This window comes from Lynx canadensis, chromosome B4 (genome assembly GCF_007474595.2).
Source record: "Lynx canadensis isolate LIC74 chromosome B4, mLynCan4.pri.v2, whole genome shotgun sequence".
Classification (NCBI taxonomy): Eukaryota; Metazoa; Chordata; class Mammalia; order Carnivora; family Felidae; genus Lynx; species Lynx canadensis.
Genome location: NC_044309.1, coordinates 15,653,115 through 15,670,270, shown reverse-complemented (window position 1 = coordinate 15,670,270; position 17,156 = coordinate 15,653,115). Strand labels below are relative to the sequence as shown.

The window sequence follows — 17,156 nt, the reverse complement described above, 5'->3', positions numbered from 1 at the left end:
GCTCTAAGCCCAAAGAATGTCAGTTCGATTAGGAGAAGACCCTGTGTTGTAAGGTAGGGGTTTAGTTTGGGTGACAGCAGGGCAGACAGGTGAGCAAAGGCTGGAACAGGGCTCCAGCGAGAAGAGAGCAGCACAGAGCGGAGACAGCAAAGGACTGCTTCTGCAGTCAGAAGAAGTGCTGTTTTCTTTCCAGGAAGGCAGCATGGAACTAGGAAGCCAGGCTTCCGCTCCTCTCTGGGAAAGGGACGCAGCGAGGCGGTCAGAGAGGACAGAAGACTCAGGACGAGAAACAGACAAGTCATGGAAAACGTGTAAAAGCCCAGAATAGTGGAGGATCCCTGAAGTCAAGGGAGAAGAGTGGTCCACCAAGGATGGGTGGTCGATACCATTAAATTGTAAGTTAGGGGCCAAGAAAGGTAAAGGCGAAAAAGAAACTCCTCTGACTGATAGACAGCCATTTAGCTAAAGCATTGGCACAGAAGTCAGATCAGAGGGAGTCGGTGAAAGATTGGAGATAACAAGGGACGTTGGTTCGGGTTGAATTCTTTTCTAAAACGACACCAGATGGCCCGCACAACAACAAAGCTGACATTCAAGACTGTTTGAGAGCAGGGTGCCTGGGTGGCTCAGTCGGTTGAGCGTTCAACTTCGGCTCGGGTCATGATCTCACAGCTCGTGAGTTCGAGCCCCGCGTTGGGCTCTGTGCTGACAGCTCAGAGCCTGGAGCCTGTTTCAGATTCTGTGTCTCCCTCTCTCTCTCTCTGCCCCTCCCCCATTCACACTCTGTCTCTCTCAAAAATAAATAAGCATTTAAAAAAAAATTTTTTTTTAAATGTTTGAGAGCTACCCTGATTTTACAGGAAGGTAGTAAACTCTGGAGTCAGGTAGTATGGACTCTAACTCAGTTTTGCCACAAGATTCCTCACCTCCCCAGTTCTTTATCACCTTACCTACTTAAAAAATTTTTTTAACATGTATTTATTTTCAAGAGACAGCGAGAGACAGAGTGCGAGTGGAGGAGGGGCAGAGAGAGAGGCAGGCTCCAGGCTCTGAGCTGTCAGCACAGAGCCTGATGTGGGGCTTGAACTCATGAACCATGAGGATCATGACATGAGCCGAAGTTGGATGCTTAACCGACTGAGCCACCCAGGTGCCCCATCATTTCATCTTTTTAAAAACAAGTGAAGGAGCTCCTGGGTAGCTCAGTTGTTTAAGTGTCCAACTCTTGATTTCAGCTCAGGTCATGATCCCTGGATCATGGACTCATGCCCCGAGTGGGTCCCTTGCTGAGCTTGGAGCCTGCTTGGGATGCTCTCTCTCCTCTTTCTCTGCCCCTCCTCCATTCCCCCCAAAATAAATAAATAAGCTTTAAAAAAAAAAGTGAAGAAAATCAAATAATCATACCTCTTTTGCAAGGCTATTTTGAGGATAAAGATAATGAATGCTGGAGTGTTCAGCACTGTGTCTGAAATGCAACTTAAAAACAAATTTATTCCCCCTCCCCAAGCTTGTGTAATTCCAGATGGGCATGCTGGCTGTGGAATCACCTTTCCTTAAAATATTAAAGATAATTGATTTACATAGAAATTATTATAGGTGTAAATTCATGTAGGGTATTTTGGGTGTGGTCCTGCTAGGAGAACGGTCAATTGACCTTCTTCTCATCATTTTCTGAGTGTGATTTGATACTGTTATTAAAGCAACTAGCAATTTTCTGAATTTCTTCAAGTTATTTGGGAGAAAAATAGCAATATCAAAAACAAGAAGTTACCATCTAGCTTAAATATAAAATGTCCTCTCCTCCTATTCTTTTTTTTTTTTTTTTTTTTAAGAAATTCTGTTCAGGTCTACTCTTGCTTTCCTTCTTAGGAAAGCAATGTCCCTGTACTGGCAACTTTTCCAGCTTTTACTAAACTGGCAGATCAAAGAACATTGGTTGGAATGTGGAGGCTTGGAGGTATCTTTGTTAAAGCGACTCTCTGTGATAAATGGGGCATTTGATTCCTTGTAGAATGTTTCTTAGATATTATAATCAAATCACTTTTTAGAAAAGCTAATTTAATTCATTTCTGTAGGTAGATATACAAGTGAAAATGTGGTGATTCCATCATTCATTCATAATTATATCACTATTGCTTTTTTTATTAAAGTTTTTTTTAATGTTTATTTATTTTTGAGAGAGAGAGACAGAGACAGAGTGTGAGCAGGGGAGGGGCAGAGAGAGAGGGAGACACAGAATCTGAAGCAGGCTCCAGGCTCTGAGCTGTTAGCACAGAGCCTGACGCGGGACCTGAACTCACAGACTGAGAGATCATGACCTGAGCTGAAGCCAGATGCCCGACTGACTGAGCCACCCAGGCTCCCTATCACTCTTGCTTTTGAAAGGTTTGACTCGGGAAGTTACTAAGATAGCTGCAGTACATCGTGACGGTGTGTTTCACTGAACGTGTCTGTTGAAATTAACATCACATCCATTCCATTAAGAGTCACGTGGCATAAGTATGTGCCGGGCATCCCACACCGTCGTTAAGGAGGGATAAAGTTAGGGTTCCTCGAGGAGCTGTCAGCAAAAAAGGAGGAGACTGACACATAAGCATATAAATTATCGTACAATGTGACAAAAACAATAGATACGAACCGCGAACAGAAGTAGAGAAGAAGGTATGATTGACGTCATTTTGGGGTTTGGGAAAGGCTTCCTCTGTGCGATGGCTGAGCTGAGTTTTGGAGGAATATCGCAGAGGAGCACTTCCTGTTCAACCCAATCCGCCCATTTGAACAGCCAGTATTTCATAGTGCTTCCTTGACCATCTGAAGTCAAGGTCATGTACGCTATAGCCTACCCATATCCATAGCTTCAGAAACTTAATATTAACATACTAAATGCAATGAAAGAGGAATAAAAGGAAAGTATATAAAATAGGGCACACTTAAATATGTAAATGCTGATACAACTACCTTATGTCACGTGATAAAGTCGTCAAGATTCTTCTATGTGGCATCATGGCAAATGCAAAAGCATAAATCTAAACTAATATGGGGGGGCTTGTATTTGCAACTTAAGTGCCGTTAACATCACCATCTGCAATATGAATTTCCAAGAAAGTGGAAAAACTCAAAAAAAAATAGTTCCAAACAAAACAAAGTAGAGTCCTCCTTCCACCGACACAGTAATTGCATTATGCAAAATGTTTTTGTGTTTATATAGAGAGTGGAGTTAGGTTCCAGGGTCACACAATAATGAACAGTTTTGTTACAGAAATGTCTGGCAGAACATTGAAAAGTTATGTGGGACAGAATCAGTCTTCACTTTGCAAAGCTGTCCCGTGAATTGCAGCATGGGATTCTGCAAGATGGCTTCTAAACACTGAATGCCAGTCATAGCCCCAAATTATTGTGATGACCCCCAAAACAAGACACTTTTGCAAAAAAAATGATCTCTGGGAGATGATACAGCCCCCACTGAGAACCTCTGCCTTAACCCACTGAGCTTAACCATTCAGTCTGTGGTCAGACAGTGTGGGGAGATCTGTACTGTATCAAGGCATCAGGTTCCAATAAATATTTATTTGAGTACCTACTACATTCCAGACACTGCTCTAAGCACTGGAAAAAACACTGAGTTAAAATTAATAATAATAATAATAACAATACTATAAAATTCCTATATTTGCAGAGCTGATGCTAATCACTGCTTCTTGTGGCTCTTCCCGAGACCCCTGGGACAAATCTAACATTTTTCCCGATAATGTTTTGAAATGAATCAGTGTTCAACCCCAAATCTGAAAAATCCCTCTGTTCTCTTCCCATCCCAAATTATGCCCAGGCATGTTGTCCAGCAGACTCTAACAGAAGTTTCTCAATAAAACCAAAGAATTCACGAACATACTCTAAGATGGCGATGTAGGGATGCTCCAAATAAGAATATACAAACCCTCCTCCTGCGGTCAAATTCGCAAGGAAATATTAAAGATAAAGTCCTAAGGAAGTCCAGGTCTAAAATTATGAGGACATTAAATTTGAAAAGAATTAAAGTGCTCTGTTGCCCTTCTTGTCTTATTGCCCTTTTGCATTCAGAGTTCACAGAAATTAAAATCCAAAAGTTGCCTTCCCCACTTTCTCCTGCCGCTCAAATTACCAGCTGGATAAAGTGCAGGGGCTGGCACTCATTGTAGTGAGAGGCTACCTTCCACCAACTTGTGGGAGCAGTTCCTTCAGCATCTTAAGTAGATGCACCTAGGCTCCACTATCAGAGTTTTAACAGCTGAGAAAACACAAAATCCTTCTGAGCACTTACCTACATCTATGAAACTTAGAGCCTAACTCAAGCTCCAGGTCTATAGGAGTTATGCCAGTTGGTGGGTCCCCTCCTACCCCCAGAATGCAATTTATAGCAGCATGTGATTGTGCAGGCCTTCAGGGCATGGTCCTCAGGGCACCATTTACATCCCAGTCCGTATGACGCCCCATCTCCACTATTGCACGGTACACCTCACCCAACACACTCTGGAGCCACCCTGCAGAAGTCCTCCATGGAGATCCAGCGTTATCAGGGGACAAGGGAGCAGGTGCAGACAATATCAGCTTTGGGTGCACGGGAGTCCGGGAGCCCATGTCAGTTGTCCAGAAGCCACGAGCTATCTATTCAACTCAATTCCAAGAGATCTTACTGGTTATCTATTCAGGACCCAAAGCAGATCCTAGAACTCCTACAGGAGAAGCCGCAAACTCTCGTGAGACAAATGGAATTTACAGTCGTGTCCCGTGTACCTGCTTAACCCCACGTGCACTGAGCGATTGTTGAGACACGGCTTGCCTTTCACATCTTCTGTGGCCCCCCAACCGTGGTCCATCCAGATGGGATGATGCCCTTCTTCTTCTTTAGGCCCGGGAGGTCTCTACCTCCTTTTAAACACTAGTTCAAATGTCTGTCTGAGGTATTTCCTGACCCCATCATTTACTCTAGGACTCATTTTTCTTTATTTTATATAACTGACACACACACAAATAGATGTGTATATTCAATGTATGGATCTCTCTAATTAGTTAGCATCAGTCAGTAAATTGAATGTATGGAAAGTGCCTTAGACATCCTCATATACATAGGATCTGGCACACGGTATGTAGAATAAAAATGCTGGTACGAATGTGATAGTAAATGTGGCATCCATTATAATAACATTTTAACTTGTTTACCAGAAAAGGTACATTACCTAAAACTTGGCAAATCTGCTGTGTTCTAAAATGAGAGGGATCAGATTATCCATCTAAATTTACCAAATTCACACGTAAGTGGGAGAAACAGTGCCACCTAGTGGTAAATTTATTTTCTGTTTATTTTAAATTATTTCTATCTTCTATATTCCCAGCATTTTCGAATAATGTCTGTGGTCACGGCTATTCTGAAGTTTATAGCACATCATAGTTGTGTTATAAATTCAATGTTTGGCTATACACACTCATACTTGTTTTGGAAATACCGTGAAGATTACTCAGCTGGAGAAATCTGTTTTCTGGTAACACACTTGAAGAGAATTCAGGCGTCCACTATTTGGACAGGTGTCTGTTGAAGAAGGTTCCTCAAGGCTGGGAGTTGTTCTGGCTGCTGGCGACACCGCAGTGTATGATCAGTCTTCCCACCCACGGGACTTATGTTCTTTTGTTTTATTTTTTTTTTTAATTTTTTAAATGTTTATTTCTGAGAGAGAGAGAGAGACAGAGTGAGAGCTGGAGAAGGGCAGAGAGAGAGGGAAACGCAGAATGTGAAGCAGGTTCCAGGCTCCGAGCTGTCAGCACAGAGCCCGACGTGGAGCTCGAACCCACAAACTGGGAGATCGTGACCCGAGCCAAAATTGGATGCTCAACTGACTGAGCCACCCAGGCGCCCTGGGACTTACGTTCTTATTGGAAGAGAGACCAGGAAAAGTAAATAAGCAACAAATAAGATGCCTTTTGAATAGGAAGGTGTTGGGGGCCAGGCAACATTAGATGGGATGGGTCCTTCTGAGGAGGTGACATTTGAGCTGAGACCATATGACAAGGGGGAGGGGGTGCCCAATTCCGGAGCTTACAGAGCTTACAGCCTCACAGAGACCCTCCTGGCAGGAGAAGGTATGAGAATAGGGCAGGGAGTGGGGCCCTGGAACAAGCAACCGGCCACTCCAGGTAGGGGCTTACAGACCCCCATAAAGACGTGGGCTTTCACGTCAGGTGCAGTGGGAACCCACTGGAACGTTTAAGGCCGAGCAGGAGTGTAATCAGGTTTAAGTCTGCAAACGCTCAGCCGTCAGCTCTGCAGACGGTACTGTGGTTGCTTGGTGGAAACGGATCTCTTAGGAAGATGTTACCATAACCAAGGTGAAGGACGATGATGGTCATAACGGGGAGGAGCCCTCTGGGGTGGATGTTGAAGGTAGAGTGGAAGCGATGTGGGGCAGGAGGGGTGAGAGAAAGGAATCAAGGACGACTAAAGTCTCAGGCCTGAGCAGATTAGTGGTATCAAGAAGACGGGGAGGATAGGTTTGGGAGGGGTGTGTAGTGGAGAGAGGAACCAAAGCATTACTCATTTATTAGACACTTACTGGGTGCCTTTTATGTGCCAGACACTTCTAAAAACTAGGGACAGGGGTGCCTGGGTGGCTCAGTCGGTTAAGTATCCGACTTCGGCTCAGGTCATGATCTTACAGTTAGTGAGTTCGAGCTCCCTGTCTCCCTCTCTCTCTCTCTCTCTGCCTCTCCCCCACTGGCTCACGCTCTCTCAAAATAAATAAAATAAACTTTAAAAACTAGGGACATGGCAGGGCACAGAACAGACAGCAACCTGTGCTTTCGTGAACCTGCATTGTCTTCAGAGTGGAAGACAATCACTAAGTGATATATGTAGTATGTAAAGATAATGCGCGCTCTAAATGAAGAATCAAACAGGAAGTAAGAAAGGGAATTTGGGGAGAGTTGACATTTTAAGTAGGGTGGTCAGGGAAGGCCTGAGTGAGTCAGTGATACTCGAGTAAAGACGTGAAGGAATGAAGGAGAGCAAACCATATGGGTGTATAGGAGAAGAATGTTCCAGCAGAGGGAACAACAAACTCAACAGCCATGAGGCAGCAGTGTGCTGCAGAGAGAATGACATGGGGACAGTAAGGCGGCAGGGGTGGTGTGGACAGAAGATTCTCTCAGGCCTTAAAGGCCACCGTGTTGGCTTTGGCTTTTATAGTGAGTGACTGGGGAGCAGCTAGGAGAGGTTTTAGCAGTGCCCCGGGCTGACTTAACATTTTAACTGTATCCTCTGGGGGGTGCCTGGCTGGCTCAGTCGGACTCTTGATCCGTGAGACTCTTGATGTCGGGGTTGGGAGTTGGAGCCCCACATTGGGTGTAGCGATTACTTAAATGAATAAGCCAATTTAAAAAATATAAATACATGCATACATACGTACAGAACTGAATCCTCTGGCTCACATATTGAGGACAGGCTAGGGAGGGACAAGAGTGGAACCGGGGAGCCCCACAGTGAGAACCCACGCATGCGATTTCAGGGGCTTGCACCAGAGTAGAAGAGAGAGCAACGCAGGGCAAGACGGCGAGGCGTTTGCTGGCTCTAATGACACGATAGTTTTGAATCAGGTATTACCTTTGCAGTGAGGAAAGATTTCTAGGCATCATACCAGGTTTTTACTGAAGATCATTATAATTGCACCGACTCATTAGCAACTGTCCTTAAGCTAAAACTAGCTCTAACAACATCAGTGTAAGATTCTTAATCATGACCTGTTGTGACTCCGCATCCATTTTAGTGTAAAACTTGCAGCTTCTTGGGGAGTAATGGAGAACTAATGAACTATTTTTCTTTTCAGTTGTATGATGGGGATAGTGAAAATGCCAACTTGGCTGGAATGTTTTGTGGCTCCACTGTACCTGCTCCCTTTATCTCTTCTGGCAACTTCCTGACGGTTCAATTTGTCAGTGACCTAACTGTAGAACGACAAGGATTTAATGCTACTTATGCCATTGTGGACAGTGAGTAAACTGAGACATTTTTAACTATTATGAAACATATGTATATTTATGTGCTAAAAATAATGCCATGCCTATATGCAAACACAACGTTAATTACCAAACTCAATGTTCATTACCAAACTCAGTGTTAATTCCTATGTAAACTCCATGTCAGTTTCTAAACACCATGGTAATCACTCTGTGTTTCATCGGTCGTACACATTTGGTACAATTCTTAGTCAAGAATATCCTAACTTCTCTATAGAATGATGTAAACAGAGTTCTTTGGACTGGAAGGATAAGGAAGAGTGAATTTTAAATATTGTGTGTATGGGGGCGCCTGGGTGTTGCAGTCGGTTAAGCGTCCGACTTCAGCCAGGTCACGATCTCGCGGTCCGTGAGTTCGAGCCCCGCGTCGGGCTCTGGGCTGATGGCTCGGAGCCTGGAGCCTGCTTCGGATTCTGTGTCTCCCTCTCTCTCTGCCCCTCCCCCGTTCATGCTCTGTCTCTCTCTGTCCCAAAAATAAATAAAAAACGTTGAAAAAAAATTTAAATATTGTGTGTATGAAGAGACATGAGTAAAACTTGTCTTACAAGTTTTTCTTTTTTTCCCCAGTGCCTTGTGGTGGAACATATGACGCAACTTGGACCCCCCAAAGTATTTCGTCACCCAATTCATCAGACCCAGAAATCCCATTTTCCACGTGTACTTGGGTCCTCGAAGCCCCTCCACATCAGCAGGTCAAGATCACTGTGTGGGCATTGCAACTGCACCCACAAGACTGTGGCCAGAACTACTTAGAGTTTCAGGACTCACCTGAGGTAATAATTATAGGATGCAGGACAGTGACATCTAGTGGCCTTTTCACCAGTATTTACGAAACACTTGAAGTAATGAGGGCATAATTAAATTCCCAAACTCACATATACAAAATATACAAAACCATATACAAACCCCTCTATTTTTGCCATATACAAAACCCTCTATTTAGGTGTTAAGAAACTTGCACTTGGTCTTGTAGGTGAGGAGCTCTCGAACTGCCATGTGCACAAGGAACATCTGGGTGTCTAGATAAAAGTGCGTGCCCCAGGGCTCCCCACCTCCCGCTCAGATAATGTTTTCCCTACATAGTGCCCAGGAACCTAAATTTTCAATGCACATCTTCAGTATTCTGCCATTAGTGCTCCAAGGGCCACGCCCAGAGAAACATTTGTGCAGGAAGGGGATCTGTGTGTACGGCAAACTGAAGGGGTCCATGCGGAACACAGGGAAGTCAGTTACGAGGCCGTTTGGCACCAGTCCTTTGGGACTATATTCATGGTAATATGAGAGGGGAAAAAAAGAAAAAGCTGCTTTAGTTAGAGAGAGAGAGAGAGAGAGAGAGAGAGAGAGAATTGCCCAGATGCCAAGACATTGAGAAGACAGTTGGACATAGATGCATGAATATTCACAGAAGGCCTGGAGATTTGGGTGTCATCATTATGTGGATCAGTAGCTACAATAATGCGAGTAATGAGATTATTCAGGGAGCATCTGTAAAGTGAGAAGGCATGACCAGATACCTGGGGAGAACCCCCCGGAATACCTGGATTATCTTTTAGCAGTTGGAGAAGCAGCTAATTCACCCCAGCTCATTCCCAGAGTGTCATATTCAACCCCCCCGATGGCTGGCAGTTGCAGAGAATCCAATCTATCACTTCCTGAGTCTTCAGGGTCCTCCTCACTATAAATCCAGGGCCCCCTCGTTTACGTACGGATCTTGGTGGGTATAGAAAAATCCAGTCTGGCTGACTCCAATTGGAGAGATCTGAGAAGAGCTGACTTCTGATCAGATACCGTATTCGCTGAATTTTCAGAAGGCAGACAGCGAGACACAGCCTAGGCTCCCACCATGGTCCGCATGCAAGGTTACCATCACCCCCCTGGTAGTGGTTTTCAGAACAAGACTCCTATTCCCTGGTGGTGCCCTTCCTAGAGGGTCTTCAAGCCAAGTGGAACAAGGCCCTTTGGTTAAAGCTCTCTCAGTTTCCCACTGTTTCCTGAAGCTGAGACAATGGGGATCGGAGCAGACCACCACCTGGGTGCAGAAAGCCTACTTCCAGTGCACAGGTCAGCTCCGGATCATAACCGCAGCTGGACTGGCTTCGAATAAGACCCCGTATTTGTCACGAATGAAGGATGTCCTTTGACTGAAGGAATAAAGGAAAGAACAAAGGGTTTCAGCGTGGGTAGATTGGGAGGAGAGGTAGGAAAGTGACTGATAACTAGGAGAATCTGGAACTCTCACCACGTCTGAGAGTGGGAAGACATTGGATATTCACGGAAGAATCGTGTGGCAAAGGCACCACGGCCGGCTCTGGCAGGGGCCGCCACGGAGGGTGGGGAGAAAGGCACTGGTGTGGAGGAATGCAGATTACAGTGCTCAGTGGATCGTCGGTAAAGACACTGAAACCTCCATGAGTTGGGAAGGGAAGAAGGGTGCAGAGGATGGCCAAGAGCTGAGACACCCCAAGTCTTTAATGAGGGAAAGACGCCAGGGGGAAAGTGGCTATGGTGAGAGGGGTCGGAGGAACCTTTGGCCAGAGGTGGAGACCCTCAGGGGAGAGCTGGATCTGGTCCGGGGATAGATGCAGCCTGGAGAACCCCACCCACCGTCCCAGCCCCCCACCACTAGTCCTACTCAAGGAATGGTGGACGATGGGGAAAGAATGGCCTCCTGCAGCCCCCTGGTGGAGGCTTGGAGACCCAAGCTTCACTCAGGGCCACAAAGGGGAAATGGATGGATGTATACAGGGGGCAGCTATCACTGCAGTGAGAGTTCAGAGGAGGCAGCGGGCAAGGTTAGGGAAGGACCAGCAGCAGGAGACAGTGCAGGGGAGAAACATACATCAGCAACAAGAGCTTGTGAGCAGGAGCGGGAAGCGGGCCTATCAGTAGGCGCCCAGAAGTTAGAGGCCACAAATGTCTCAACTTCGGTGCCCGTGGCTTTTATGGAAGGATGGGTAGGTGCTGGACCCTGTTACCCTACTATCTGGAGAGGCGAGGAGGGCTGCCCGGGTTTTACAAGGGGGAAATGGGGACCTCATTGCAGGCAGGGGCTGCCTCCTGGGATTCACAGTGTGGCCAGAGTGTGGTTGGATGAGCTCAGGGGTGGTGAGCTGGGAGCTAAGGGGAGGAGCGCTGGGTGGGTCTTTTTTTTTCTTTAATTTTTGCTTATTTTTGAGAGAGAGTGGGGTGGGGGGAGGGAGAGAGAGAGAGAGCTGGGGAGGGGCAGAGAGAGAGGGAGACATAGAATCCGAAGCAGGCTCCCGGCTCTGAGCTCGACGTGGGGCTCAAACCCGTGAACCGTGAGATCATGACCCCAGCTGAAGTCAGACGCTTAACCGACTGAGCCACCCAGGTGCCCCTGGGTTGGTCTCAACGGAGTTCAGGACTATGGGAAAACCCCAGCTCAACCGTGTTGAGCTCAGTCAGCCTGGGTGTGTGCAGAGCCACAGCACAGGCCTTTGGCTGTGAAGCTGCATGAGGGAGAAAGGGTCTTGTCCTTCGTGTCTGTCTCCTGGTTTCAGCAAAAGCTTGGCCTCCTCCTAGCACCCCTAGGGGAGTGTGAGACTTTTGTGGATTCCAAGACCAGCGTGAGCCTGGGTGAAGCAGGATTGGAACACTGTAACTAGTTTCTGTGGGTGAATATTGAGGCCACCCTTTAATGTGCATTCGATTTCTGTTAAGGTCTATTCTCTTTTGAAACTCAATCTAGTGTGATTTGGTTTTCATTTCATTTCAGAGTGATGGAAATCCAGGAATTCAGTTCTGTGGCAGAAATGCTTCGGCTGTACCGACGTTCTATTCTTCTGCGAGTACGGCAATTGTCGTTTTCAAATCCGAAGTTCTCGACAGAAACTCCAGAGTGGGTTTCACGTATCAGATTGCAGGTGAGCCGTGGAACTTTGTCTGTTATTCAGAAAACCTGCCACCATCCCAATTCCTGCTAGAATGGACTCCTGTGAGCAAATTTGGGTCTGTTACCATAAACCATGTCTACGAGGTAAGAAATTTTAACTAGAAGCCAGGCCCACGTCCGCAGATGACTAAAGCTGGTTTCTGAGGAGGTAAAGTGAAAATAACACTAATTAAAATGTTTAGAATGCCAGCATATTTTTCAAATCCATGTAGTTAATTTAATTTAAATGTATACTAGTTATTTTATTAATTATCCACTTGGCCACAAATAGAAATCACTGTGTCTTACGAAATTATTTTGTAAAAAACAAAAAACCAAAAAACAACAAGTCTTGAAAGGGCTATTTGACTACAGTAACAATTGAGAAGTTTATTTCCAGGAGAAATTATTTGATGTTCATTTCAAGCTTGATTAAAACTAAAGCTGCTTTTGATTACAACAAACACATAGTGGGGCACCTGGGTGGCTCAGTCGGTTAAGTGTCTGACCCTTGATCTCAGCTCAGGTCTTGATCTCAGGGTCATGAGTTCAAGCCCCATGTTGGGCTCCAAACTGGGTGGGAACCGGCCTAAAAACAAACCACAAACAAATAGAAAAGCTTTTGGTGGTTTCACCCAAAATGATAAGGATGAAAAATTTACCAATTCTATCAGAATGAGTAACTTATCAAAGGATATAAATAGAAATCTTCATACAAAAGTCAGTCATGGTTGCAGAGTCTTTCTGCCTAAAAAAAGCCTAAACGTCAACCGACTCCACTTAAATGTGATCAGAAGAGTACAGAGAATTCTAGAAAGTTCATCCTCAAAGGAGAATGCTCATATTTCATATTTCTCATGGGGGCGTTTTACGTTAACGAGACACCACATTGCATCTGCGCTATATGCCGTTACCTCACTTCCTATGACCCCAGTTATCCCAAAGGTGAGAGGGTTGAAATAGCTTTTTTTTCTAAAGTGTGTTCAAATTTAATAATCTTGAATTCTGTCAGGTTGAAAGAACACTAAAAGTTGGGATGCCTACATTAATTGCGATTTTTTTTTTTTTTCTCTAAGGTTGCAACAGAGAGTATAACAAGGCATTTGGCAATCTCAAGAGTCCGGGATGGCCAGATAATTATAACAATAACATGGATTGCACTGTTACTCTCACGGCCCCTCAGAACCACACCATTTCCCTCTTTTTTCATTCATTTGGCATCGAGGACTCAAGTGAATGCACGCACGACTTTTTGGAGGTAATGTACATTTGATCGCATCTAACGGAACTATCTAAAAGATGGATCACTGAAGATTTTTCCCCTCTTTCTCTGCTACTTCTAATCTTGGATCCCTTACTTGTTCATGATTATTCATTATTCTTCCGTCCCATAAATATTTACCAAGCATCCTTCTAGGTACAGGCACCGGAAATCCAGTAGGGAACAAGACATAGGCAGGGCCCCTGAGGCTCAGAGTCCATGGGAAAGACAGATAGGAAAGAGTCAATTCCCTTACACCTGGAAAGGACTAACAGAATCAGCACGGTCAGCAGACCTAATGCAGTTTGGGGAAGAGAAGCTTCCGGGTGGAGGGAGGCGGTGTGTGGGTTTAGAGAGAACCGTCAAGGACCTGGAGGAAGCAGACCCACGCTCCTGGGGCGGGGGCTGGCACTTTTGTGATTCTTCAGCAGCACCATGCGAACGCCCTCTGCATTCCTTCTGCCCTGCACCACCTACACTCAGTGAGAAGACCCATTACATTGTTGTTCACAGGAAGATGAGCCCATTACCAGCACAGACAGCGCGTGGAGCACAGCGCCTGTGTTTTACCATGAAAACCCCAGAGCTCACGCGGGTGTTCTTTGCACACTCTTTTGGAAATGTATTCACTCTTAGGGAGCAGACTAAGGTGAAACCTGAGACTTGTATATACAAAATGCTGAATTCCTCCATGAAATGAATTTGAATCTAAATCTTACCCGAAGTTGCTCTAAATGGGCTTTGTTTCATGTAAACAAGAGTCTTCTGTAAGGTTTCCAAGCAGTTTATTTGCTCCTCTACATCTGTTAAGGAGTTTTATTATTCTGGGAAGCTCTCCCCTACAGAATTAATCCAAATCTTTTGTTAATGAACATTCTGTTTTTCTTTGAGAGAGAGAGAGAGTCAGAGCAAGAGCAGGGGAGAGGGGCAGAGAGAAAGAGAATGTTAAGCAGGTTCCACGCTCAGTGTGGAGCTCGACACGGGGCTCGATCCCACTATCCTGGGATCATGACCTGACCCGAAATCAAGCGTCCGACGCTCAACCAACTGAGCCACATAGGTGCCCCTTGCTAATGAATATTCTGCATCTATAGTGTAGCGAGTGCTGGAAGGAAGCCTGGGCCTTTATCATGGCAGATATACTTGTCATGGTAGGAAATGAGGAGGAAGTGAATGTAGCAGGGAGGAAATGAGAGAACTGCAGTATCGTTTGCATCAATCAGGGCATTAAACGCAGACCTTTGTGCCTCACCCACTTCTGTGAAGTGTGAGGCAGAAGCCAGAGGAGGGGATACAGAGAAAGGACAGAATAATCCCATCTGTTCAGAGTCACAGTGCAGCTACCCTGGGTCCACCTCAAGCCTGAGCTGACCTTCAGTGACTGGAGTTAACAGTTGCCATTTTCCTCTGGATGCTGGGACGTGCAGGCTAGCTCTCCAGCACCAGAGGTGGGAACTACTCCTCCTGGCTGCCCTTCCTATCCCATGGAAGTTGGTTTGAAACTTCCTGTCCAGTAAGCAAAGACAGGAAACTGCAAGTGTGGCCTGTAAAGTGTAGCCAAGTCTGGTTTTTGATGGCAAGACCGTAGCAGGGCTTATCGGCAGCTGTAACAGCAAACCTCCCCATCCCATTGACGTTAACCACGGCAGGAGCAGAAACTTCCTGGTGAGGATTCGGACCATGTTACTACCACACAAAAGCCAAGCTCTGGACCACATTTGGAATCTGCATTTGTTTTTAGTGCCTTCATCCCCCCTTTTCAGGATCGTCTGCAGGCTCAAGGATGCCTCTTGCTCTCATTGTCCCATCCCCCCTCTACAGAGATAAATGAATAGGATGCTAGTGGGACTTGCGATCGAACTTAACGCTCTCAGAGCACAGCCTTCTCAAACAGGGCCCAGAGGAAAGAGACCCAAAGGGAAGAATAGAGTGATAGGGGTGCCTGGGTGGCTCAGTCGGCTGGGTGTTTGACTTCAGCTCAGGTCATGGCCTCACGGTTCCCGAGTTGGAGCCCCGCGTTGGGCTCTCCACTCTCAGTGCAGAGCTCACTTGAGATCCTCTGTCCTCCTCTCTCTCTGCCCCTCTCCCGCTGTGGTCTCTTTCAAAAATAAATAAACATAAAAAAAAAAAAAAAGAATAGAGTGGTAGCAGGTCTGACCTTCCAGCATTCTTGAATATGGCAGCCTTCTCTGAATGCAGGTAGTTCACTGGCTATGCCAACTATGGCAAGGCCACTCAGCAGCATAATCCAAAAAGGACAAAAAGGCACTGTTTTCTCCCACTGGCTACTGCATAGACCTAAAAAGAATCTCAGTTTAGATCAACACCAAGACTAACCATTGTGCCTCTTATGACTTAAGACAGCCAGCAATTAGCCAAATGCTAAACTGTGAAATTATAAAGGCAACGGATGAACTTCCAAGAATTTTGCATACATATGTCAGTAAAATCTCCACTCACACATGTTGAGCTGGTTCCAGCTCTCCATTGCCTGGGTACCATTTGCTTAATACTCCTCAAGAGTCTTCCTCCGAATAGGGAGGCTGTGAATGCGCAGAAGGAACACTGGGAACAGAAGGTGGTCAGGTTCACTGTGGTTACCCGTTCTCACACACTGACTCATTGCCATTTTTTATATGCCTCTCCTCCATCTCCTCCAAGCAGTGAATCTAAAAAAAACAAAAACAAAAACAAAAAACTATTCAGCTTCAGAATGTTTTTAAAATTACCTAATAGTCAAGTTTTATAAATTTATTGAGTTGTGTCCTTTTCCTATACAGAAATTCCTTGGTTTTGGACTTTATTATACATCCTACATTGATTTTTTTTTCATAGCCCCTTCATAGCGAAACAATTTTCAAAGGGAAAAAACCATACACACGGTATAATGAAAAAAGTACAAGAGAGGGGCGCCTGGGTGGCGCAGTCGGTTGAGCGTCTGACTTCAGCCAGGTCACGATCTCGCGGTCCGCGAGTTCGAGCCCCGCGTCGGGCTCTGGGCTGATGGCTCGGAGCCTGGAGCCTGTTTCCGATTCTGTGTCTCCCTCTCTCTCTGCCCCTCCCCCGTTCATGCTCTGTCTCTCTCTGTCCCAAAATAAATAAACGTTGAAAAAAAAAATTAAAAAAAAAAAAAAAAAAAGTACAAGAGAAGCGACTGGAAACGGAGCAGGCAATATCCCCCTCCAATCTTTTTGAAATTTCGCAGATATTTCCGAATTCGAATGCAAATGGTTTTTGATCTACCAGCTGGATGTTTCTCTCCTTTGCAAGAGAACGTGACTTCTGGGTGTATGTCCAGAAAACTCTTCATTCTTAAGTACACAAAAAGACAAAGCTTTTCCAGAAGAGGTTGTCACTCAGATGGTCTCATGTCTCAGCGGATAGCAACGGCAAGTCAGAGAAGGAAGAATAAAATGCTTAAGTATAATAATTAATGGCTCATTTTTCAAGGTAAGAAACGGCAGTGACAGCAGCTCGCCCTTACTGGGCACGTACTGTGGAACCCTGCAGCCAAATCCTATCTTTTCTCAAAACAATGAACTGTACCTACGGTTTAAGAGTGATGGTGCAACTTCCGGTCTTGGATATGAAATTGTCTGGACCTCATCACCCTCTGGTAAGACACTTGCACTTTGTAAGGGAAATTGATGCAAGGGAGGAAAAACTTGGGGGGGGGGGTGGTGTCTCATAAAAAAGGACAATTAAAAGTGACCTTACCTCTTAGCCATCTGTATACTGTATTGTTTTCCAATAAATATAGAGATTTTTGTTTTTTATTTTTTTTTATTTTTTTTTATTTTTATTTTTTTTATATATGAAATTTATTGACAAATTGGTTTCCACACAACACCCATAGAGATTTTTGTTAACAATGACAGTACAGATATCCTTTTTAATTCTACTCTCACTCATTATTTCTACATTACATGTTTCTTGTAATATGAAGAGATATAGAAAGAGTAC

The 17,156-nt window shown here is 45.1% G+C and overlaps 1 protein-coding gene and 1 long non-coding RNA gene across 2 annotated transcripts in view; one reads left to right on the top strand and one right to left on the bottom strand.

The window, feature by feature from the left end:
- Nucleotides 1-17,156, top strand: part of CUBN (cubilin) — a 277,621-nt gene that overhangs the window by 255,372 nt on the left and 5,093 nt on the right. The window contains exons 61-65 of the mRNA XM_030320462.1: nt 7,851-8,013; nt 8,608-8,813; nt 11,777-11,924; nt 13,009-13,190; nt 16,644-16,809. Of these exons, the coding sequence (XP_030176322.1) occupies nt 7,851-8,013; nt 8,608-8,813; nt 11,777-11,924; nt 13,009-13,190; nt 16,644-16,809 (865 nt within the window). The remainder of the gene's footprint in view (nt 1-7,850; nt 8,014-8,607; nt 8,814-11,776; nt 11,925-13,008; nt 13,191-16,643; nt 16,810-17,156) is intronic.
- LOC115517652 lies at nt 11,702-14,113 on the bottom strand. The gene is made up of 2 exons (XR_003969999.1): nt 13,335-14,113; nt 11,702-12,521 (listed from the first exon to the last, which is right to left on the bottom strand). It is a non-coding gene; the product is annotated as an uncharacterized LOC115517652 (long non-coding RNA).